Raw genomic sequence first — 24,449 nt, forward strand, 5'->3', positions numbered from 1 at the left:
TAAACATCACTGAGCTTCCGGAAAATTTCCTAGTTCTACATAGCTATAATTTTGCATGTCAGGAAAATTAAATGTAAATATGTTAAAAGCCATTTGATAATGGATAAGATAACTGTACTCTTAAGAAGAGAAGTTTTAGAGAACTTTGTTAACGATTGGCAACCAAAGATCCAACATCTCAATGTAAAATTAATCTAAAAATGTACATAGGGGAACCTATAAGACTGTAGACAAGGAGGAAACAGATATTAATTTAGAGCCTACAATACCTTTATATGTACTATTTAAATAGAAGACTGTGACCCCCTTTAAGAAAATATATTATCTGAGAAATGATTATGGAATACTACTAGCTAGAAAATAGTGCACTGTATGTAACAAACACTTAGAAATGTAAGTCTATTTGAATTTTAAAAAGAAGATAAAAAAGCCATTTGCCTACTTGTATTGTTAGGATTCTATATTTTTATTATGTCCTTCTCTTTAAAAGCTCATATTTTCAGTCCTGTGAGGTAACTAGACTGAATAATGATGACTAGTGCAAGGTTGCTTAATGAGTAAGGTGAAGATTTGAAGTCAAGTTTCTCTTTGGTTGGAGGGGTGATCATGATATTTTCAGGCTTGTTCATTGTGTGGTATTCATATCCAAAGTCTAAAATATCTTAACTAGTGTAATGCCTTCTCCCATGTATGCCTTCCTTCTGGTGTATCCCCTCCCCATATTATGTGGGGTTTTTGTTTTGTTTTGTTTTGTTTTTGCTTTTCAAGAGGATATTCAGATATTTATTCCTCTCCTGTTTACTCTTCTTGAGACCCTCCATCCTTAATCCTCTGGTTTTTTTTTGTGTGCTCTTGACAGTTTTCCCTGATGCAGTTTTATGTTGTTGTGACAAGTTGCAGTACTGGAGTATGCATGTGCAGATGGACCTCTAGTTTCAGATTATGTTGGGATAGTGCTTACTGCTTAGGTAACCAGTCAGTTGTTGATATTATTAAATATTGCAAAAGTAATCATTAAAAAATACAATAAAAGTTGGAAATACTTCTAGTAGCAATGACAATAGATAATGTAGTGGGAGTATTTAAAATGAGAGTTGTCATAGTGTGCTTTGAAGTGGTCAGTTTTTAGTTTATCAGAACATGATAAACATAATCTAGTGAAGATGGAGTACCAACAGTAGCCTGGGAAGAGTGCAGCAAGTTGTTTGTGCTTTTCTCTATGTAGCACTTGGGTTGGGAAACTGAGAACATAGTGGCAGCACAAGCTATATGACGACATGGCCTTGGCTCCAAGGACCCCAAGCCAGTTGGATGTTTCCTCATCTTCTTAATAACCCATTCTCAGTGCATACTATTCTATAATTCCAGCAGGATCTCAGCTCAAGCTTGTTCTTACTATCTCTCAAACTTAACTCAGTGATCAGATAGTTCTGTCTTTTTCTTAGTGCATGTTATACGTTTGTTAGCTGTAGTGGAGATCATCTGAAAAACTGAATATTTTAATACCTTTCCATTCCTTTTCCAGGGGACAATGATATCTGCCTTGTGGTGGGCTTGTTGGATCTCTTTGACATATTCTTCACTCAGCTTTTGTAAGTCAATTATTCTTATTCATTTTTTTTGTATTATCTGCACAAAATGAGTGTGTCCATGTACAGTAAGACCTCCACATATGCAGCTGGACCACAGTTACATGAAACCACCACTATGACTGAACACCTCTGATCCCAGCACATCATATAGTGTTGGGGGATTTAGATATTCCTAGAAAGGGATCTCTAGGTTTCCTAGGTTTTCCAGTGCCACTGTATGGTACCATCTGAGGCAAGTATCGCCTGGAGGACCTTGCAAATTTCTAGAGAGGCCAGCTTCCACTTTCAGCACAGATAAGCAAAAGTTGGGTGTGAGTTTCATGGTCACAGGGGTCTTACTGTTCCTTGGAAAAAACTTTTTCTCGCATACAGACTGATTCTTTTTTTATACATTTGCCAAAGTTTTCATATTTTAGTGGCATTTTCTTAAGTTCATCGAAGTGTGTATTAAAAGATAAAGGACTCAAAATAAGCTCTCTTAAATTAATATCTGGAGGAGATGCTGAACAAATTATACTGTATTTCTCCCTCAGTCCTTTAATAGATAGTTTCCTTTTATACAACCAAGTGAAATTTCTTGTCATTAACCAATCAAATATGCACAGAAGTGCTGCAGGGAATGGTTTTTGGCTGCATTTCATGGCTGTGAAATATCAGAGGTCTGTTCAAGAAAAAATAATGGAAAACAATACTCTGCTTTTAATACTTTATAATTTCTGTAGCAGCTAGACTTTGAACATGGTTCAACCAAAACCCACAAAACTAGTTTCCTAGACTTTTAGTGCATTATATTGTCACTAAATGGTGTTATCTGTAAGATTACTATATAACAATATTTGTAACTTTAGTATAAACTCTGAACCCAGATAATGGTGTGCATGCTCCCCCTCCTGGTTTGGAACGGGAATTAGTAATGGAAGTATTTACTTTAAAATCTGGAGTGACATTTATTTATTTATCCAGTTCCAATTTTAGACACTTTAGCATACTCTGTTGCATGTTTGAGAATGCTTGAAAGAACAGATGTTAGTCACATCTTTCAAGGTCCTCTGCATCTTGGATTTCAGGTTGTTATTTCCAGCTTTTGAGCAAAAGGAGGCTGGGAGACTATCTTCAGCCTCTGATAAGAATTTCTACTACTGAGGAAGCAAGTTAAGTATAAAAAGGGAGGGTAGGAGGTAAGATACAAAGGAAGTACGTGTAGAGAAGATGGTTCAGGTTCAGTGATTTCAAACCAATCTAAGATAGAAAACTGTATTATGGCTTTCTATCCACCTAAGCCTTAAAAGTGATGAGGTAGTACTACAGGTTGAGCATCCCTTATCCAGAATCTAAAAATCTGAAATACTCAAAAAGCCACAATTGTCCACACCTTTGTTTTCTGGTAGTTCAATGTACACATGCACAAAGTTATTACAAATGCACAAATGTGTGTTTCATGCACAAAGTTATTACAAATATTGTACATAAAATTCCCTTCAGGCTGTGTGTATCAAGTGTATATTAATTTCTTATAATGGAAATCTCAAAAACCTTCTGGTCCCTCAAATTTTGGATAACTTGTACAACCTATACTAGCTAGATAACTGCAAATTTTGAGCAGTATTGCTAATTGGAAAATGCAAGAAGGAAAAGTGGAATAGGCAGAGGTGAGCTAGAAGCAATATGAAATTATGTGGGGCTTTAAAACTGGTGGGTTTTAATATTATTATATCTGATAATGCAGTCACGAGAGTATACAATCAGCGTGTGTTACAGCAAAGTCAATAAAGGAAACCAACTTAATTCTTTTTCAAAGATATACTTTGACATACTTATACACACACTTTCTGGTAAGATATTTGAACTACATCATTTGTTGCAGTGATATGATAACATACATATTGCATGAATTTTATTTATTTATTAGGTGTAGCCTTTCCCACCTATGTTCCTGTAGGAGAGCCTTATGTTATTCGCTGTCCGAGAAGATCCTTGCCATCTAACTACAGTCTGACCTGGTACATAAATGGTAGTGATATACCCATAACAACAAATAACATCTCCAGGATCCATCAACGTGGAGACTTGCTTTGGTTTGTTCCTACAATCCTAGAAGATACAGGAAGCTATCAATGTGTCATCAAGTAAGTTCATGAGAAGTTGATGGCTTTGATTAAATATTGCAATTTCTGCTGCCAAGGATGCAAGTTAAGTATAAGAAGGGAGGTTAGGAGACAGAGTGAGATCTCAAAGGATTATTGAGATCCTTGAGACAGAAGAGATTATTTTTTCCTGAAAGGCTACAGATTTCAATGGCAGAAACCCAGAAGGAGTGATGGTATTTTACAAAGAACAAAGGTACTGGTTAAGATCAGTCATAAAGGCCTGGGATTTTTATAAGATTTTTTTTTTAAAAAAAGACCTAGATTCAGAAAAAATATCAGACGACCAAGGAAAAAGAGAATATTCAAGAAGGCAAGAAGCAACTGCAACCTCAGTAGATCCTGGATAAGGAAGATGTTCAGCAACAGCAGTAGGCCACTCCACATGATGAAGAAGAATTGGATTATTATCTACTATCACAAGAATGAGGACCCTAAAGATACTTTCTTTAAATATAAAATGACGAAATTCGCCAAACAAAAGAAGAGTTTTTCATTATTTGTGATTATTGGAAAAAAGAAGAAATTCCCACTCAAGATTTATGGATTACAAAAATGATGGATCTGGCACAATAATAACAATATTAATAATATTTTATTTATAATTCGCCCTATCACCCCGAGGGGACTCAGAAATGGACAAATCGACTAGGTTTATACAGACCTCCCTCCCAAATTTGCCAAACCCTCCCAAAATTGAAAAAGAAATCTAATACTGTAATAATTTGATTTTGTTATAAATAATTACTAGCATTTATTAGCTACTAATTGAAGAAGAGTGGCAGCCTTTTTATTGATTTTTTAAAAGAAGAGAAAAAATATTGGGTTTTACATAACAACATATATATGGCAAGCAATCCATGCCGGGACATAATAATTATAAATATACACAGACATTAAAATAAGTTATATCTACTTTAAAATCAGCTGTTTAAACCAACTTAGGACCTCATGCTGGCTCCATAATCGCTATTATAGAGATGTAAGATTAACAAGAAAAGAAAAAAGGGGAGTAAGTGACAAGAATAGCAGGATCTCTATTTCTTAACTTTCCTATCTTCTATCTTTCTATATACTCTATATTCACTTTTCTTTTGTTTTAGACTAGACAAGAAATATTTTTTCTTCTTTTTTCTTCTCCTTTTTTAAACATCATAGTAACTGTTTTTGTATTAGATGATGATGGAAGGAGCCAATAATATAAGGTGTTTTTAAAAAGTCTAAACCTTCTAAAACTAGCACCCATAATTAGGGTTCCTGCAGTCCATAAAGTATGGAATCCTGATTAGGATATCCTGGTTCAAATTCCTAGTCTTTCTGCTAGGGCAAGCAGATTTTCCATACTTAGCCAGAATAGCTTTAAGATTATGGTGATCCTGGAGAGCTTTTATTCTTTGTTAACTATTAAACCATAGTTGCTAAGCTGGATGCAATAGAATTTTCTGGCATAATGCAAGATAGAACCTTTGGAATAGAAATGATAGCGCATGTCCACAATTTTATAAAAGTTTCAATAAAACCTTAGAAAGTTTTCCACCAAATTCAAAAAGTTATTGCACTGTGGCCTGAGCATCTTACAGAAAGTACAAAATGTATTTGTAAAAATAAACAATATAATTAGTTCAATGAAGTGCAGAATCTACAAAACAGTGGGACTTTTATTGGCCAGTCAAAATGCACAAAATACATCATGTAAGTTATGCTGTCTTATTCATCAGGCAATGATGTTCAAAATCATATAGGAGAAGAAAAGTGATGATATTAGAATCACTGGCCTACATTTTGTCTCAGATGTTTTTTCTGTGGTAAGTTAAGATGGTTTGGAGGGATTTCAATGCAGCCAGAGGACTATGGAGAAAGGTCAATAAAAGATGCCTATTGAGGAGTAACTTCCCTTAAGATTCAGGTTTTGGTTCTCTGTGAATCTGACTGCCCCTTTCCAAGGGCGAGTCTACATTCTAGAAATAATGCAGTTTGATGCCACTGTAACTGCCATATCTCAATTTTATAGAATCCTTGGAGTTGTAGTTTAACAGAGCCTTTAGCATTTTTTGCTAAGAGTGCTGGCAAACCCCAAGATTCCATAGCACTGAGGCATGGCAGTTAAAGCAGTATTAAGCTGCATTAATTTTACAGTGTTGATGCACGCTTAGACAGAAAACATTGACATTTCTCAATATGGCTCTGTACTGTTACATATGGAAAAATGACTATTGTCCAAAATTCTTCATATTTCTTGCATCAGGTAGTTCCAAATAATTATTCATATTTCTTACGTGATAGAAAATTAAACTTGGCCACATTCTCTTATGTGGTTATGAGAGAAGTGAATTACATTTAATTTGCTAGACTATTTTTGTTAGACTAATAGCACTCATGCCAAAGGAGGCGGTTTTTCTCTCCCATTTATTATAGGACCTAGTGAGGAAAAGCTTATTTTTTCACTCCATTGCTGTGTTCTGACACTGCCAATATGGTATTTAAAAAAAAAAATCCCATTGATACCAATATAGGTGTAGTGTGAAGTTGAGTTATTGTCTTACCCATTTTCTTTAGAATGAGGATAATCACATCTGGAGGCACTGCGAGAATGATCTAGGGTTGGAGCAGTGTTTAATTGTACTAGATCCTTTTCTAACTGCCAGACAAAGTGGTCTAGCTAGTGATTCCAGAACTGGCGATGTTGTAGTCAGTGTTTCTGAACATTTGCTGTTGTGAATATGACAGAATATTGTGTGTGTAGGCGTGTCTGTATACAATATATTGGAGTACTGATATCTTGGTGTCATTACAGTAATGCAACAAAAAGAAACAAGGACATTGAGGTGGTCCAGAACGATGATGGTTTATGTTTTAATAGCAAAACAACTTACCCACAAAAAGTGGCATTGAGTAAAACCAGACAGTTGATTTGTCCTGATCTTGATGATTTTGAAGATAAAGATAGTTCACTTGTCATACAATGGTACAAGGTAAGTGCATAACTGAGTTGACTATAATTATTGGATGTACTTGTTTTCTCTGTAAAATATTATAGACAAGAGAAGGAAAAGGTGTTGTGCAAACCACATATACTTAATATGAGCTGTACTAGATATGGCATTTCTTCAGAAAAAATCACTTTGGGCCAAAACAAAACTAAAAGGGGAGAAGAAACTTTGGAATGGGGGGAGATGGGGTGCAATGGGGAGAGACCAAAATGGGTATCTCAGAAAAGAGGCAAAATGACAAGAGAAGTGGGGAAGAGATGAAATTGCCTCCTCCTCTCCTCCCTTCTGGCTTAACTGTTTACATGGGCCCAAAGTTGCAGACCAGAATTTGGAGTATTCCACAATTTTGGTTAATACAGGTCAAAACCAAGTTAAGGTGGCCTTGTGCCATGTCACTCCGGAGCAGCTCCATGTGTAGTTTATCTGTCACAGAACTGGTTTGGGGGTCCTTGTAGTAAATGCTCAGTGTAGATGTGCCCTAGATCCCACTAATAGGTCAGGATATCATTTGACCCTTTAATTCCATGTATCCCTTATCAATGGATTTAATAATCTGCACTCCTCCCCCCCCAAAAAAGCAGAATTCCAAAAGCAAACCTTGATGTTGTGATTTTGTACAAGAGATACCATTAATTGATGCCATTTAACTATAATCTGAGCATCCATGGATTTTGGTATCCATGGTGGTCTCCAAACCAAATTGAATGGATACCAAAACCCACTGTATGTTGATTAACTTTTCTTTTAAACTCTGCAACACATTTAGCAGTTTTATAAAGTAACCACAGTGATTGCAGTTTTTACAGTATTTGTTTATGTTTCAGGCATGTAGTCCTAGATTACTTAAAGGTGATCGATACTGGGCTTTTGAAGGAAGTTTCTTTATTACCAATGTAACTAAAAATGATGAAGGAATATATATATGCCGGGCAAACTATACTTATATGGGAAAACAATATTATGTTTCACGACCCATTAATTTAACTACCTATGGTATGTGTATAATTGTTTATCTTGTTTTTTTACTTTGGCATGCCTTTATTTTTTATTTTTTATATTTTATATTGTATATTTTTAAATATAAAGATTAAAAATATTTATTTATAAAATATGTATAGTCCATAATTTGTTTTGTTTTTAAAAATAACCCAATCCTGGCTGATGTTTCTGCATCAGGCTTGTTTGAATAGTTTCTTGATCTGCATGAGGCTGTTCAAATATATGCTCTTCATGAAATTACAGCACCTTTCAGAACAGGTGTATTGAATCCAAGGTAAAGTAGCACTGGACCTATGTCCAGATAGACTTTTTTCAAGTGCTTCAGTGATGTCTCGCAGTGAGTAGCACAAAAGCTTATTTAAGCATTTCACAGCAAAGCACAGGTTTACTTGTATACAAGTGGTGCCAAATTGTGTTTGTTTATTTTTGTGTTACAAGAAAAATATTTTAGCCATTATAGGAATTGAAAGAAATATTTGAATACACAAAAGAAAAACCTGTGAAGGGCATTTTTGAGTCTCTGATAAATGCTGTACTCAAATAGACTCTCTTGGACAGCATGTGGGAAGCTGGTACAACCAGGAAATCACTATAGTTCCACAGTACAGTACTCAATGTCTTAGATTACACTACAGAGTGTAGCTTGTCTGATGATAGAACTAATTTATCATTAACACAACTAACAAAATACATTTTCTATAGAAATGTATGTTTGTAATAATTTTACTGTTGCCCTTTTTTAACCTAGCATGGAGCATTAGAGCTTAAACATTCCTTTTATAGTGTCTTGTTGGTTAAATGTATGAAAGCATTGCTTAAATGTTGCATAAATACTACAATTCTATTCAGTCCCAAAGTTGGAAATACCTTCTTCTCAAATTGTCATTAAATGCTCTCAGTGATTAGGATACTTTTGATGATGAATCTAATTTTTTTTTTATCAGTAGTAGTAATAATATTTCCAGTTGACTGTTTTATAGATATTTGATATGAATCCATGTCAGGAAAGCAATGTTGAGTAATTAGTTATCAACCACAATTTAAAAATTCAATTTAAGAACTTAAAATTACAACACTGTAAGAAGTGATTCAATGATGGTTTATTTTTGTTGATATTTTTTTTATTAGATTCACCACCAGAAGGACCAATAGAGATCCTATATCCCAAAAATCATTCAATTGAAGTAGAACTTGGTAAGCAATTTCTTGAATTGAATAAGAAAATGTTTTATGAGTGTGTCCCTAAACAAACGCGAAATCTTTCTGTACACTAATTTGCAGTCATTCTTTCTTGTGTGTAGGCGCCAGTATTTCCATCAATTGTACTGCCTCAAGAGGCTTGAGCAAAGATGTATTTATAGAGTGGAATTTCAGTGGTGAACAACCCGAGGATTATTTGAGCACATATGAAAAATATAAGTAAGTTTGAAGTTGAACTTCAATTAGTTGTTGGATTAGGACATTTTGTGGTTGTTTTGTGAGTGTACACATTACAGTATTTGTAGAGCCCAGTAATGTCAAGCTGTGGAAAGTTCTCATTGAAACAGAGTACTATAAATTGTTTAATTTAGTCAAGAGTCTTGCAGGAGTTATAGAGGCATCTTTTTCTTTTTTCCTTCGTACAAGTTATAATAAAATGGGTCTTTATGAATTGTAATTTAGGATATTTATCCAGGGTTTAACTTATGATTTGGCAGTATTAAAATATAGGTATTGTATTTTCCCACACTTCATTTAATTCCAAAATATTCTACTTAATTTGAAAAATCAGGATTAATGGGATTCCAGACGATCAGAGATTGGTCTGATGAGTTTCAATTCCTCATAGAGCCCCCAGTGGCACAGTGAGTTAAACTGCTTAGCTGCTGATCTTGCTGTCCAAAAGGTTGGGGGTTTGAATCTGGGAAGCGGGGGTGAGCTCCCACTGTTAGCCCCAGCTTTAGCCAACTTAGCAGTTCGAAAACATGCAAATGTGAGTACCGCTCTGGCGGGAAGATAACGGCACTCCATGCAGTCATGTCAGCCGCATGACCTTGGAGGTGTCTACAGACAATGTTGGCTCTTCGGCTTAGAAATGGAGATGAGCACCAACCCCCAGAGTCGCACACGACTAGACTTAATGTCAGGGGAAAGCCTTTACCTTTACCTATGGATATTCATATGTATGAAAATGGAGGTGATTATTTACTTAATTTCTTGTGAAATGTAGAAACCTGAGAAAAGTTTGGCTATTTTTATCCATAATAAAGTATTCTAACTTTGTCTATCTTTTCATGAAAGACTGTGACTTAATTTTAATTTTCTCCATTTTGTTCCTTTATGATAATAGGAAAAAACTGCCTGAAAAATGGATATCGGTCATAAGGTTTAATATATCAAAAATGAAGGCTAACAACTATGGAAGATATTCCTGTGTTGCAGATTCTTTTGGCACAGACCAACGAGTAGCATATGTCATGCTACATCGGCCGGGTACGTTATTCACAAAGAGACCCAATAACCAAAGGTCTTTTCTTTCTGTGCAGTTAATATACTCCCATATTTACTTGAAACTAATGTGCCATATAATCTAACACACACCTCAATTTTCAAAACCCTGCTGAATGTAATGTGCAGCAGCCAAAAGTGCCTTTTTGTCATTTGGCCCAAAAAGGTGCACATTACAATTGCCTCCTGCTTTGGATTCCTTCTTTAAAAACAAGTGTTATGACCCCAAAGCTTCCAGCAACGGAGAAGACCTTGGGGTCCACCTGTGCTTCAGAATGAATCCACTTTAATTCCAAAAAGTAAGTCTTATCTGAGCTGCAGGCCAATTACACTCCTGAAAGCCAACTGGCCCTCCAGTGTCATCTTATATATGGTGTAAGTGTGCATGCCATATGTAGGAAGCAAAGTTCCAAGCCATTTGATTGGACCTGGTAGCCTGGATCCATCAGTTTTTCATCTAGACATACCTACAGGCCAACAGGAAACAAACAACCACATCAGAATGGGCTTGAGACCTTAATTGTCATATGTGACACCATAAATCAGTAGCATAAGTTCTGAACAAATACAGAGATTGTAAAATGCTTGCTTGGTTCTAGTGACTGGTTAAAACACCAGTCTTATTGTCTTGAAGAATCCAACATTTGGCCGTGTACCAAATTAATCTTGAGATGGCACTAAAACATTGCATCATGCTATAGAAATTGGCCAAGTGGCCGATAGCCACTTATTAAACCATTATCCTTATTTGTGGTTGTGTGTAGCCTTTGCGACAGCATCATGATGTTGGTAAACATTATTAAAGATACAGCCTATTATATTGTATGTGTTTTAAGGCATTGAATAATTGTCTCTATGTAAGCCACCTTGAGTCCACATTGGGGTAGAGAAAGGCGGAATATAAATAGAGTAAATAAATAATAAATACATGAGCTTAATCAGTGAAATCGATGTATAGACTAATGATATTAAGAAGTAGCATCACTAGGAGGTTTAGCGTTAGCAGTGGGCAATAAAAGCCACATCCTCTGATATGTCACTGAAGGAAAAGCAGCCCATATACTACAAGTTGTAAGTAGGTACATGGGGTAGACCAAGAGTGACTTTTAATTAAAACTGACCCAGGTACTCAATCACTGTCACACCAGGAACTGAATATGCCCATGCCCAATGCATGACAAATTGTTGGAATTCATAAGCCTTATTAAAAAAAACTGCTCCATGGCCAGTATATAAGAGAAACTAAAATGTTTGTGGTTACTTCTCTCTCTTTTTAATTTGTGTAATAATACTTTTATTATTATTTAAACAAAGAAAAACAGTGATATACATTTACAAACTGAGCACGCAACATACAGAGACAGTAACTCCATCCCCACACCCGTGAACCCACCAATGTGGACTTCCATCCCTTCTCACTTTAATATCTATACCCTGTAACACCTACACATAAGTTCCTCAAATAGTTTGCCTTGCAGCATCTTTAATGTCAACTTTTGCCTTCTTTCCAAGATACGCGAAGGTCAGCCGCTATTTATGATGCAACTACTTCTCTCGATCATAGTGCCTAATGAAGTACTTGATGATAATCAGGGCGCTTCTACACTGCCAGATTATCAAAGCAGATAATCCACATTATGAGTCTACACTGCCATATATTCCAGTTCAAAGCAGATAATCTGGATTTTATATGGCTGTGTAGAAGGGGCCTCAGGCTAATCAGAGTGGGTCAAAAGCAATGCTGTCATTAAAATAAACCTGGAACACACCTTGCTTATCTTCTCATATAAGTCAGTGCTGTCAGAGCAGGCAAAAAGCAATGCTCTTGCTGAATAAAACTATAACACCTGCAGTATTGACAATCACCATTCAACATCCACTAAAAAGACCATGTTTGACTTGAGAAGTTGTACTGGCCCGTGTCCGAAGGATACCATGATCTCCATCATGGGCAGGCAGAGCTGCACTGCCCTCACTATATAATATAAAATGGCATCCTTAGCATAAACGGACAAAAGAGTTCTGGTTCAGCTGATTGTAAGGCAAGACATGTAGGAAAGCATAGCCCTCCATGCTAATCGAGGAAGCTTCAATTTGGCATCGAAATGAGGAAATTATTTGTGTTGAACAGCAAAAAGGATAAAATGAAACTTTGAAAGATGTCATAGTAATGATACTAAGGGACAAAGAAATTATCACTTGTATCAAAATTAGGAAAAGAAACAATAATCCTTTACTTTCTTGACTCAAGCCTCTTTGGAATGAAATTTAGAAATCTGGCTGTAGAGCTCACTTGGAAGGAGGAGTCTCTCTTTTCCTGTGAAAGACTTTAATACCTCCCAGTCTGTAATTTCCCTTTGCAGCTCTTAGTGGGCAAATGATATCTACTATTGGATTTGTATCCACCAGAATATCTAGTTATTTGGAAGTTTTGTTTTATGTGCCTTCAAGTCAAGTGACTTAAGAGGGCCTATCACAGGGTTTCCCAAGAGGGTTTGCCACTTCATTCCTCTAGTCCTGAGAAAATAGAACTTTTAGTGAAAGAATTAATCTAAATGTTGCACTAATCATCTGATTGATTGAAGTAAGATTGTATTCCATTGTTTATCCCCTTTGCCAATGCAGCGCCAAACTTTCAAGGTTATTTGATTGGAGGACTCGTTTCAGCACTATTTGTTATCCTGGCAGCTCTGCTCACCTACAAGTTTTTCAAAGTGGACATTGTTCTCTGGTACCGTGAATCTTACCAGACTGCTTTCCGGGAAAGAGGTAAGTCTGGTTCTGGGTGCCCTCTACTGGTCAAAGGGGAAATGTGTATGTCCTTGCTTCTAACATTCAAAAGAGAAAACTGCCAATAACTTACTGCCTCACCAGAGCATGAATCCACTTTAAATCCGGTTTCTGCCTTCTGCAGAATTCTGGGATTTGTAGTTTGGTGAGGCCCAGGACCTGTCTGGCTAGGCTGTTTAAAGGCCTTTCCATAAAGTGGATTTAAAGTGGATCCAAATGCTAGTGTAATGAGGTTCTTAATTCATGGAGGTCTTACTACTTCTGCTAGTAGTGATTGGGATCATTTCCCCTGTTTTTAATTCGACAGAGAGGAGACTCCTTATGGAACTACATTTCTTATGTTTATATTCAAATCTTTATGTTGTCGAAGGCTTTCATGGCCGGAATCAAAGGGTTGTTGTGTGTTTTCCAGGCTATATGGCCATGTTCCAGAAGCATTCTCTTCTGACGTTTCATCCACATCTATGGCAGAATCCTCAGAGTTTGTGAGTTATATTGGAAAAAAACTAAGCAAGGAAGGTTTATATATCTGTGGAAGGTCCAGGGTGGGAGAAGGAACTCTTGTCTGTTGGAGGCCAGTATGAATGTTGTAATTAATCACATTGATTAGCATTAATAGCCTTGCCAGATTCATGTCCTGGCTTCTTCCTGCCTGGGGGAATCTTTTGTTCAGAAGTGTTAGATGCTCCTGATTGATTCAGGAGAGAATGCTTCTGGAACATAGCCATACAGCCTGGAAAACACATAACAACCCTTAAAATCTTTAATTATAAACCTCTCGAGACACCTGATAATTAGATGAAAACTACTACAAATTTTGAATCAATTTTAACTCATGTAACAGTTCTGCTGCTTTTTGTATTCAGTCATCACTTGATGCTACAGTCAAGAGGAGGTATTGTAAATATGAATGAGTCATGACTCTCTAACAGGAGGAATTACATTTATTATTTTGAAAGAAAAAGGTTGATTGACAAGAGATATTAAAACTCCGTGTTCTACTTTCTAGTTTCAGATGGGAAGCTCTATGATGCATATGTGTTGTACCCCCGAAGTATAACAAACTGTGCATATTCATCAGATATCTTTGTCCTGAAAGCACTGCCTGAAGTCTTAGAAAAACAGTGCGGCTATAAGCTTTTTATATTTGGAAGAGATGATTTGCCAGGGCAAGGTATGTATTTTAATGAGCATCTTCATGGAGAGACATGTTTCTAAATGAACTCTGAAGTACATCAGAGTGGATGTGAAAGTTGTTACTCCTTCCTTTGCTCAGTCCTGAGTTTTCCCCTCTCAGAAAAGCCACAGAAAGTAATAAGAACATAATTTCTCAAACATAATGTTTAATGGGAGTATACTACTTTTAAAAAGTAACTTTCTAAGTTTCGCATGTGACTCAGTGATTTATATGCAAGATTTATTCCCTAATGTCTCCAAGTAGGACTTAGAAATACAGTCCTTACTTAGAATGTCCCAAGTAGGTATAAGACAGCTTCACAATTGCATATGTTTGCTTAATTGTCAAAGAAAACCCTTAATCCTTAGTCTCCCCAAAGTTTAGAGAAGAGGCCATGTCACTGTGAATTTTGGAAATTATGGTCCAAAGAGCAGCCTCTTCCTCCTTATACTCCAAAGCAATGAATTTGCCTTTAACATTCATTTGAGATCTTCTTGGCTTACCAATGCAACATGAAACACCTGAAGGGACATCAGGCCCAGGAGGTCCACTAAGCAACCTTAATACTAGACTTACTTTATTGCCTTTACTGAAACCACATTCTTTTCCCTGTTTTGTTTCTTTCTTGTCCCCACAGCTGTGGTTACGGTTGTTGATGAAACTATCAAACGAAGCAGAAGAGTGATTATTGTGTTAGTTCCTGGTTCATCACCTTACGGCATTCAGGAAGTATCCTCTGAGCATGAAATTGCAGTGTATAGTGCTCTTATTCGAGATGGAATTAAAGTAATACTGATTGAACTAGCGAAAATAAAAGACTACAGCAACATGGCAGAATCTATCAAATACCTTAAAAAGAAACATGGAGTACTCACATGGCAAGGAGACTTCTCAGCCAAATCCCAAATGGCAACAACAAGGTTTTGGAAAAATGTGAGGTACCAGATGCCAACAAATAAAATTTCTCCTTCCTTAGATCTTCACTTCTGGCCTGTGATACTCAACTCTTCTCAGATCTCAGATGGATGATACCAAGGCCACTTGTGTTGTGTAGTACAATGGATATAATGAGGATTGGATCCTTCATGTGTGAACATATTTCTGATCTCCTATTAGCAGGTGCTGAAGAGTGAATACTGAACAGTATAATTTGCATAGTTTGCACAGACTGGGAGGAGTCAGTGGATGAGTGAGCTCCCTGAACAAATGGGAAAATAATGTGAATGCTTGAACAGAAAGAGACCTCATATTATTTTATATAGTCCTCGTTTACAGACAGAAGAAGTGACTATGTAGGAAATTGAGTGTCTTTAGGTTTTTAAATCTGAAACACCAAGTTTTGAATGAACCAGTTGATAGCTGCTTCATTTGCTTGTTCAGTTTTTAAGGTGTAATTTTACAGAATCCTGAAAGGAGCAAGAATTGTTGTTGTGATTTCAATGAGCAAGTATTTCAAAGGAATCTGTGTGTTCAGATCATCGCCTTGTGAAGTAACATACCCTTCCTTCAGAGTAAGCCTTTAATCTGATAAAGGAAGAGGTAATTTTGGTCCCTTCTGCACCAAGTTCCTTGGGATCAACAGTATGCCTTTTTCCTGCGACAACATTTCACGAACTTTCCATTTAAGTTCTGAGCAGGTTCTACCCACATCGCTCCTACACAAGATTCTGTAGTTTTGAGCAGATGAGACACATTTTTTCCTTTGGCCATATCCTATTAAAGCCATAGTAAAGAAGAATCCTTCATTCATCCAAAAGGCTGCCTCAGAGTACATACCAAATTAGACTTTCAGATTGCTCTAAACAACACTACAACATGTCAACAATGACCCTAGCTCCTGTCTGTCATTAAAAATTATGTACACTATCTAGCTGCCTTTTACCCTAAACTGAATCTTGCAATGATGGTGGTGAGTAAGCAACAAAAGAAGGCTTTCATCAGAATATCAATCTCAGGAGCAACTTTTTGCTCACCACCCTTTGTTCTAGGTGTTATTCTGATTTTTTTTTAATGTTCAGATGACCCTTTCTCGCTTCTCTGGGTAAAGTGCCAACACATCCACCAGTATGCTGGAGTTGTGATGAGATTTTGTATACTATGCGTATTCCTTCTGTATCTCCCAAGGAGAAAAAATGAAAAAGGAAGTTTAAATAGATGGTCTTCTCAGAAAGCAAAGGCAAAACAAAACAAAAAAAGCATAGGATCTTTGGTTTGATTCACATTTTTATCAAATGACAATGCTGAAAAAAAACTGACTGATTGGATAAAATGATTTAGTAATAATAATTTCTTTTTTGGGGGACTCTAAATTTAATTTTTGCACAGGGTCCAAATCTGCCAATCTTTCCTGATTTATACACACTTTGGCTGTATGTTTATTATTACTTGCTATCACGTTAGCCCCAGCATTGGCAAACATACAGTTTTAATTTTTTCAGAGGTTATGACCTGCAGAGTGAACACCCAGACATGAATATTCAAACTACATCCAAATATGTGAAAAGCTAGAAGATCTAGAACAGTGCTTCCCAACATTTCATCCTTCAGGTGTTTTGGCCTTCAACTCCCACAATTCCTAACAGCTCGTAAGAATGCTGGGATTTCTGGGAGTTGAAGTCCAAAACATCTGGAGGACCAAACGTTGGGAAGCACTGGTATAGAAAATAACACTTTGGTAATAACTAAAGGATTGTTTCTATGACAGAAAAAAATATTTGTACAGTTATGTAACAATTCCTGGAACTTGTGAAATAAATCTATGCCATAATTTTTTCATATTTGCCTTCATTATGAAGTGGAGAATGTGTTGCAACATCCATACCTGAATCATTCTTCAGGGGGAACATGTGGCCATAGGCACGTGATACCACTGCTGAACCAGCTGCACTATGTTTGGTTCATTTCGGAGGCTTTGAGAGCACAAGACCAGGATACTTGAAGGACTAACTGCACCCACACAATCCTGCCTCTGCTTCCGACCCCAAGGATTGTCAGGAGGTACGGTTGACTACAATCTGGGAAAACCTGTTTGCTATGGTGCCAAAGGTGTGGAAATCCTTACCTTTGTAGTAGGCTCCCTCCCAAGTGAGTTTCAGACACTTGGGTATAGTTTTAGCTTGAGTTGTTCTGAAATGGTTGTTCCCTGGCTTTTGCTTTGTATTTTCTGGCCTTGATGCTTCTGCTTATTTACTGTTAAAAGTTTTCTTTTCTTTAAGAGGAAATTATTACATGGATTTTACCTTTTGTAGTGATAACCTCTTTTGAGTCCCTCATCTTTGAGATGGAAAGTAGGGAAATAATGTTCTTAATCAGGCTTCTTGCCAAGGACTCTGCGTGGCTCTGACTAAAGAAAGTCCTGCCACACCTCATGGGAATACTTTGGAAGCAGGAACAAGGATGTACTAGATTTTCTGTGACTGAAGTAACCATTGCATGCTGAGTTAAATTTATTTAGGAAATTTTAGCTCTAATTTATCACTGGATATTAAAATGTGTGCAATTGGGCTGACAAACTTCTCTGTTCCCTGTCTCTTAACACCTGCTCCATCCCACCTGAATGCTACATTGAAGGCCTAACAGGTCCTGACTGAATTGGGTAGGGTCAGGTGTGTGGGAGAAAGAGGGACATGCCAATATTTCAGTGGAGATGAGGAAAGTGTATTTGCTCAAGTTTTGAAACTCTCTCCTTTTCTTCCAACTAGAGATGCAATTCTTTACTAATTTCATTCTTGAAGGAAGCAAAAAATACTTGGAAAAGTTTTCTTGCTGCAAGAAAGTGTTTTGAAAGTGTGTGGTTTTCAGAATACTGCAGTTCTGGTTGTATTCTGTACAATTTTTGCATGTGTTATATGTGTTGTTTTTGCAAAGAAAGCTGTATTTCCTGCTCAGGGAATTCTCAACACTGAACTGTTTTATAAGCAGAAAATGATGTGTAGAAACAGTGTTTTCTATACACACAAAAACAGGAATTCAATACAGAACAACCACTTCATCACACTGAAGCAATGAAACGGATGAAAACATTTGGCTGTGTAGAACTCCGTTTTTCAATGAAATTGATGATTGTCCTACCTTCGCCACACTGTGAAATGTGTTGTATTTCAGTGTCGATGTTGACTTTTGTGGAGAGGTGGCTGCCAAGATAGCGGAAATGGTCAAGGTTTTCTAATGTTACACCATTAAGCTGTATTCCTGGCATTGCAGGGGGATTAGCTGGTGCCTGTTGGAAGAGCACTTAGGAGGACTGCATCACATGTAGCCATGGCATTTAAAGTGGGGTGCAAGGGCATTCATTCCATAGTGTGAATGCACCAAGAGAAGGATATGGACCTTGGAAAACTATGACTCCCAGAACTGTGCAGTATGGAGTCATGGCATAATAACAATAATGGCATTTAAAATGGGTCCCTACTGCATTTATTCTCCAGTGCAGATGCATCTAGAGAAGGGTATGGACCTTGCAAAACTATAACTCCCAGGACTGCATAATATGCAGGCATGGTATTTAAAGTGGGGTCCAAGAGCATCCCACAGTGTAACTGCATCAAGAAAATGATATGGACCTCTGGAAACTATGTCTCCCAGGACCGCACAGCATGGAGGCATGGCATCATAATTATTTATTTATTTATTTATTTATTTTATTTATTTTTCAAACTTATATGCCGCCACTCCCCTAGGGCTCGGAGCGGCTTACAAGAACCGGCTAAAATCAACAATTTAAAAACATCTTAAAAACATCTTTAAAAAAAATCTTTAAAAAAATCTTTAAAAACATCCTAAAAGCACCTTTTAAAACATCAACAACAGAACTCAAAAGCCTGTCGAAACAGGTGTGTCTTTCATGCCCTACGGAAGGCCAACAAGTCCCGCAAGGCACAAACTTCAGGTGGCAAGGTGTTCCACAGAGATGGCGCCACTACTGAAAAGGCTCTGCGTCTGGTTGTTGTTAGACGCAAGGTCTTAAAACTGGGGACTTCCAACAGGTCTTGGTCCTCAGAACGGAGGGATCTCTGGGGTTTGTAGGGAGTGAGGCGGTCCCTCAGGTACATCGGCCCTAGACCATGTAAGGCCTTGAAGGTAAGCACCATCACTTTGAAAGTGATCCGGTGCTCAATTGGTAACCAGTGCACCATAATCCTCTCTTGGTTTTCCCATGCAACACAAGGCTCAGACATATCACAAAAGGAAGGGAAGGAAAGGACCTGGAAAGGCTTTTTTTTAAAAAAGGAATTGTTCTGGTAAAGTAAAAACTTGGTGAGCAAAAAGCAATGTTTTCACTAACAAGGGTGCTTTTGGCTCATCCCATAGTTTTCCCTCCCACAAATTGGGGAAACGTTTCATTGTAAACCTGGGAGCAACTAATGCCATCACATTATAGAAATGGCCAAACATTCGCAATGTTTTAAAAGAACACTAGCCCCCAGACTTAAAATACACAAAGAATGCTGTATTCTACACTTGAAGCCAAACTAATGGGATGACAAGAGGGGCTTTCTGGATTTTAACTGTAGCAGCCAGTGGAATTTAGTAAATGTGATGAAGTGGCAAGTCCCCAAGGATTATTACCAGGTTTCCGCAGTACTCGAGAAACACATTTCCACCCCTTTAAAAATATGTTTGAATATTGTTTGAATCTAGACCCTATCTTGTTTACTTGAAAGCCTGAATGCTTTGTGACACATGGAGAGGCGGTAATATCTACTTTTACCATGCTGGCTGCATTAACATAAATCTGGATCCAATCTAGTCTCCTTTACAAATCTATGGTACAGCTGTTTTTACAATACTATGTACACTCTCAACAACGGGAAAAGCACAGAAAACTTCAGCTAAACAGATTTGGACTTTACAACTGAGGATCAGATAAAGGCTGACATCCTGCATCTGAAGAAAATGTGTGTATATATCATGTAGTAATATCTTCAGAGATATGCTTCCTAATGCCATCGTTTCTGTGTTCTTGGAAAGCAAGAGGATAATTGAGGTTGCTACAATAGGCATCTGCAGAGATCTCTGGGATCCTTGCAATATTTCTGCAAACAATGACTTTGCATCTAATACAAAAATAGCCAGACACATCATCACTCATCAACACAGTAATGGTCATCATGTGGTGTGAGCTGCACTATTTACAAGGTGCATTTGGGGAACATTGGTCATAGAAATGAGGTGCAATTGCATTAAACCCAATCAATGTCATCAGCTTACTAACCAGATACCAGCTATAGTGTTGGCTTTACATCTACAGGAATTAGAAACGTAGGATTGGTGTGGATATAGGAGGTGCTTACACCTCTTCTAGAACTTTCTAGAATTTAGCAATATCTAATTACATTGACTGGCATGAGGAAGAACAAAAAAAGTTATCAATACAATGCTGACTTGGAATTCACCTCCAAAGGTAGTTGTAATTAGACTACACACTAGGTCACATAGCTTTCAAATGAGAGACGTAAGGCTGGGGAACAGTCCTATTAGCTAAGCAAGCTAAACAAAATATACAGAATTTGGGCCCAAAGTTTCTTAGCTCTATGTAGAACCTGGTACTTGGAATCAGTGGCAAAACTGTTAAAAGCAAAATGGAATACGTCTTAGTAGATAGCTTTAGGTTTAAATGTTAGAGCTAACTTTATGGCTAGAAAAAAAATCTTTTTTTGCAATGATAGAGAAGAAGTGCAATCATACTGAAAATAGCCTAATTCAGAGATGGGCAAAGTGGGTCCTGAATCGCTGTATGCCTCCCCAGCTGGGTTTGAAGTCTTCAAACCCCTTAAGAATTCACACTGGTTCTCTTTATGGCAAAATGTGGTGAACTATGGCCCCTTCTGCATAGCTCTATAAATCCAGATTATCTGCTTTGAATTGAATATGGCAGTATAGATTTATATAATCCAGTTAAAAGCAGATAATGAGGATGATCTATCTTGATATTCTGGATTATATGGCAGTGTAGAAGGGCCCTGTGTCTCTCAGAATCATCCAGGAGTGCTTTTGAATTGTTCATGACTATCACCCACATCATTTAAGATTTAAAAAAACATGTTTTTTTCAAAACTAGACACTGGCTTCTATTTGCTTAACATGCATACATATGCATCAGTATTTATCTGTATTTTGTGCCCTCCATGTGGCAAAAAAGATGACCACTCCCTTGACCTGCGGAAGCTGCTTATCTGAGGGACCCTTCACACTACACTATTATGGCACCATGGTCACATCTTAACTGGCATAGGTGCATCCTATGACAGCCTGGAATTTGTGGTTTGGTGAGGCCCTGGACTTCTGACATAATTTTAAATGCTCCTCCATGAACTGCAAATCCCACCCTTCCTTAGGATGGAAATGTGACAGTTAAAATGGTGTGAAGTGACCCCCTGATCTAAAAAGATGGGGAGTGGGAGACTAAGGAAAGGTGAAAGCATATCAAGTAACCCCAGTTATCTCTATGGCAAGATGGCCCTTCCAACATATTTGGTGCTTGTGAATCTCAGTGCAGACAGAGTTGTTCCCTTCACACATGTCCTGTACATTTCCTAGAAGCTGCTCAGTACACGATGTTCAAAATAGGTCACTAGACCCAGCAAAGAGAATGGCTTATTTAAGGCTCAAAACATGAAGTGCAAATGTCTTATACCTGTGCTCAATAGTGCCTATACTCACCAGAGTTACGCTTCTCAAATGTTAGAGATAATGGAACAACATATGATGTCTCCTGCATATCTGAACTGAATTTTAGGCCAATCTAGCACAACTATATTCATTCTTTTATCTGAAATGTTGCCTAAGAAATACGGTTTTGCCTCTCTCGCACACAGTGTTACATGTTTAAGTTATGTGTATATGTGTACAGGAGCCTTTGCAGCTACTTCCTTCTACTGCTATTTGACCCCAAAAGCTATTAATATGATGCGTGAGGAACTTTGTTCAGCCATAGATAAAATCATTATCTATAGGTTTCATCCTGTAGAGGTGGAATTTCTTGCCTAAGGTTAAAGTATGCATAATGTGTTGGGGAAACGAGCACTGTACTTGTAAAACTGCTTCAAAAGCTGTTGAAGATTGTGTCACCATAGTTATGAATTCCTTGCAGCTTGCTTTGTTTTAGCATTCGTGAGGTAGGAGAAAAGTTAATTCACCCACCTGAATTGGGATTAATTTGAGATTTAGTTTTTCAATTCTGCGATATCTTCACTGGCAGTATATGGTCCAAGTGACATGTATCCATTAGCAGTTTGTGTGGGGTCCAATTGGGGGTGAGTGCTCCCCTCCCCAGTTCTCTCAAAGACCTCCTGAGACCTTCATGGTGTAGAGACTGTCAAATAATCTTTAAGAAAAGCAAAGATTAAACTACACGTTAAGCTTGAAATGGGGGCTGGTAGGGCTCAAGACACACTTCCTATTCAACACATCAATTTCCATTCCTCTAGGTTTTCAAGAATGGGAATTCAAATTCTTTTGTGAGAGAGCTCAGAGGGATCGAGGGTCACATATCAGCCCAGGGCAAACAAAAAGTCAGTGGCCCTATGAGGAAAATGGGTTAGGATTTGTTATAGGTTAAGGATCACCAGTCACTGCCACTGTAATTTTAAAGAGCCAGTACATAGAAAAGTTTTAATGTTTATACTGGGAAGTGCTTATTGTACTTTTAAAGGTTGTATTATTTGATGTCATGGCCTATGGCTGGTACAATAAACAATTCATTCTGTTGTCGAAGGCTTTCATGGCCAGGATCACAGGGTTGTTGTATGCTTTCCGGGCTGTATGGCCATGTTCTAGAAGTTTTCTCTCCTGACGTTTCGCCCACATCTATGGCAGGCATCCTCAGAGGTTGTGAGATACCTAGGTCATGTGGCTGGCATGCCTGCATGGAGCACCATTACCTTCCTGCAGAAGTGGTACCTATTGATTTACTCACATTTGCATGTTTTTGAACTGCTAGGTTGGCAGAAGCTGGGGCTAATAGCAGGAGCTCACTCTGCTCCCCGGATCCGAACTGCCAACCTTTCAGTCAGCAAGTTCAGCAGCTCACCGGTTTAACCCGCTGTGCCATCGGGAGCTATCATCTCCTACCCTTTTTCTTTTCCCTGTCACTTGGTGCTGTAGCGAACCACCACTCCTCTCAAGACAGGCATGACTTCTGCCACCCACACACCCAAAGTTCTTTAAAAGCTTTGTAGGGCCTGACAGCTTGCAATTTGCCCTATCCTGCATCCAGATCCTATGTTTAACTGCATGCAACTTAGTAACAAGAAAATACATACACAGTGAATTTGATACTTGGATGGGTGGGTAGGCAGGATGAAACTTCAGGACAAGTTGAAGCTGTTGCACTGGGAGGGTGCTTTATATGCCACAGCACTGGACCTGAGGGAAAACTCCCTAAATTTCTCCTGCCTCTGAAACACTGCCTCCAGTTGCATTATCTGGTAATTCCCACCCTTACAAAACCCGCACAAAAGTATGCAGCTTCTGGGAAGAACACCCTCAGTGCACTGCAAAAATAGTACCGCTCCCCAGATTGCCTCTCAGTAAGTTGGGGAATATGTCTTTTACTGAGACATCGATTCTGGGCATAACACAAAGTGGAGGACAGAAGGGAGCGTTTCCATTAGATGTTGGAATCCTACATTTTTGTTGCTTAGTCAGGAGATTGCTCCTGAGCAGTAGATGGTTCCCATGTTAGTGAGTAGTGGATCTGTTCTCAAGTTGTAGTCTGAATTTGAAATAAGATCACCAAGGACTTGAGGCTGCTTTTAGAAAAGAGGCCAGCACCTTGGATAACATCTGTAAAGTCTGATCCCAAACCCAGAGAGGTTTCACTGCCAGGTGATGTAGAAGCCCCTAGGGTTACTGATCTCAGCCTTTCAACTTGTTCGCTCTGCTGAATGACAAGAAGCAACCCAGTCCTGCTTGTGGGTGTGGAGTTCCTCCTACAAAATTCCATGCCTGCTACAAATACGTTGGTATCTCAGGGATTCATTTTAAAAGTGTGTTAAGAGAGCTGATCTCCCTTCTCACTGTGGATAGAGCAAGTCTCAGCACAGTTTTCATTTGTGCCTCTTTTTTATTTTTAAGATGGTATATAATTGTTCAGAACGTGCCATAACATCTCTCTTCTGCGTTAATTTGAGATGCCTTCCAGAACTGGTTAAACCCGTTTAAGGGAAGAGGAGAAAACTTTTGCCATACATTGCTCTGTAGTTTTCCACTTGTCTATTTAATCAGTTGGTGTTTAGGTAGCTGTCTTGGGTTGGATGGGGAGTTTAGT

At 37.9% G+C, this 24,449-nt stretch overlaps 2 protein-coding genes across 2 annotated transcripts in view; both read left to right on the top strand.

The window, feature by feature from the left end:
• LOC100553004 (interleukin-1 receptor type 1) overlaps window positions 1-16,951 on the top strand; it is a 28,421-nt gene extending 11,470 nt beyond the window's left edge. The window contains exons 2-11 of the mRNA XM_008116145.2: window positions 1,526-1,592; window positions 3,502-3,718; window positions 6,531-6,708; window positions 7,551-7,719; window positions 8,854-8,919; window positions 9,027-9,144; window positions 10,055-10,197; window positions 12,838-12,981; window positions 14,012-14,176; window positions 14,817-16,951. Coding sequence (XP_008114352.1) covers window positions 1,532-1,592; window positions 3,502-3,718; window positions 6,531-6,708; window positions 7,551-7,719; window positions 8,854-8,919; window positions 9,027-9,144; window positions 10,055-10,197; window positions 12,838-12,981; window positions 14,012-14,176; window positions 14,817-15,208 — 1,653 coding nt within the window. The 5' untranslated portion in view covers window positions 1,526-1,531 and the 3' untranslated portion in view covers window positions 15,209-16,951. The remainder of the gene's footprint in view (window positions 1-1,525; window positions 1,593-3,501; window positions 3,719-6,530; window positions 6,709-7,550; window positions 7,720-8,853; window positions 8,920-9,026; window positions 9,145-10,054; window positions 10,198-12,837; window positions 12,982-14,011; window positions 14,177-14,816) is intronic.
• A 136-nt stretch (window positions 16,952-17,087) lies between these two features.
• The window catches only part of LOC100552801 (interleukin-1 receptor-like 2), a 34,996-nt gene continuing 27,634 nt past the window's right edge, over window positions 17,088-24,449 (top strand). Inside the window, exon 1 of the mRNA XM_016995649.2 lies at window positions 17,088-17,176. The gene's annotated coding sequence lies outside the window, so the exon portion shown is untranslated. The remainder of the gene's footprint in view (window positions 17,177-24,449) is intronic.

The sequence above is a fragment of the Anolis carolinensis genome, chromosome 3 (assembly GCF_035594765.1).
Source record: "Anolis carolinensis isolate JA03-04 chromosome 3, rAnoCar3.1.pri, whole genome shotgun sequence".
In the NCBI taxonomy this organism is placed as follows: domain Eukaryota; kingdom Metazoa; phylum Chordata; class Lepidosauria; order Squamata; family Dactyloidae; genus Anolis; species Anolis carolinensis.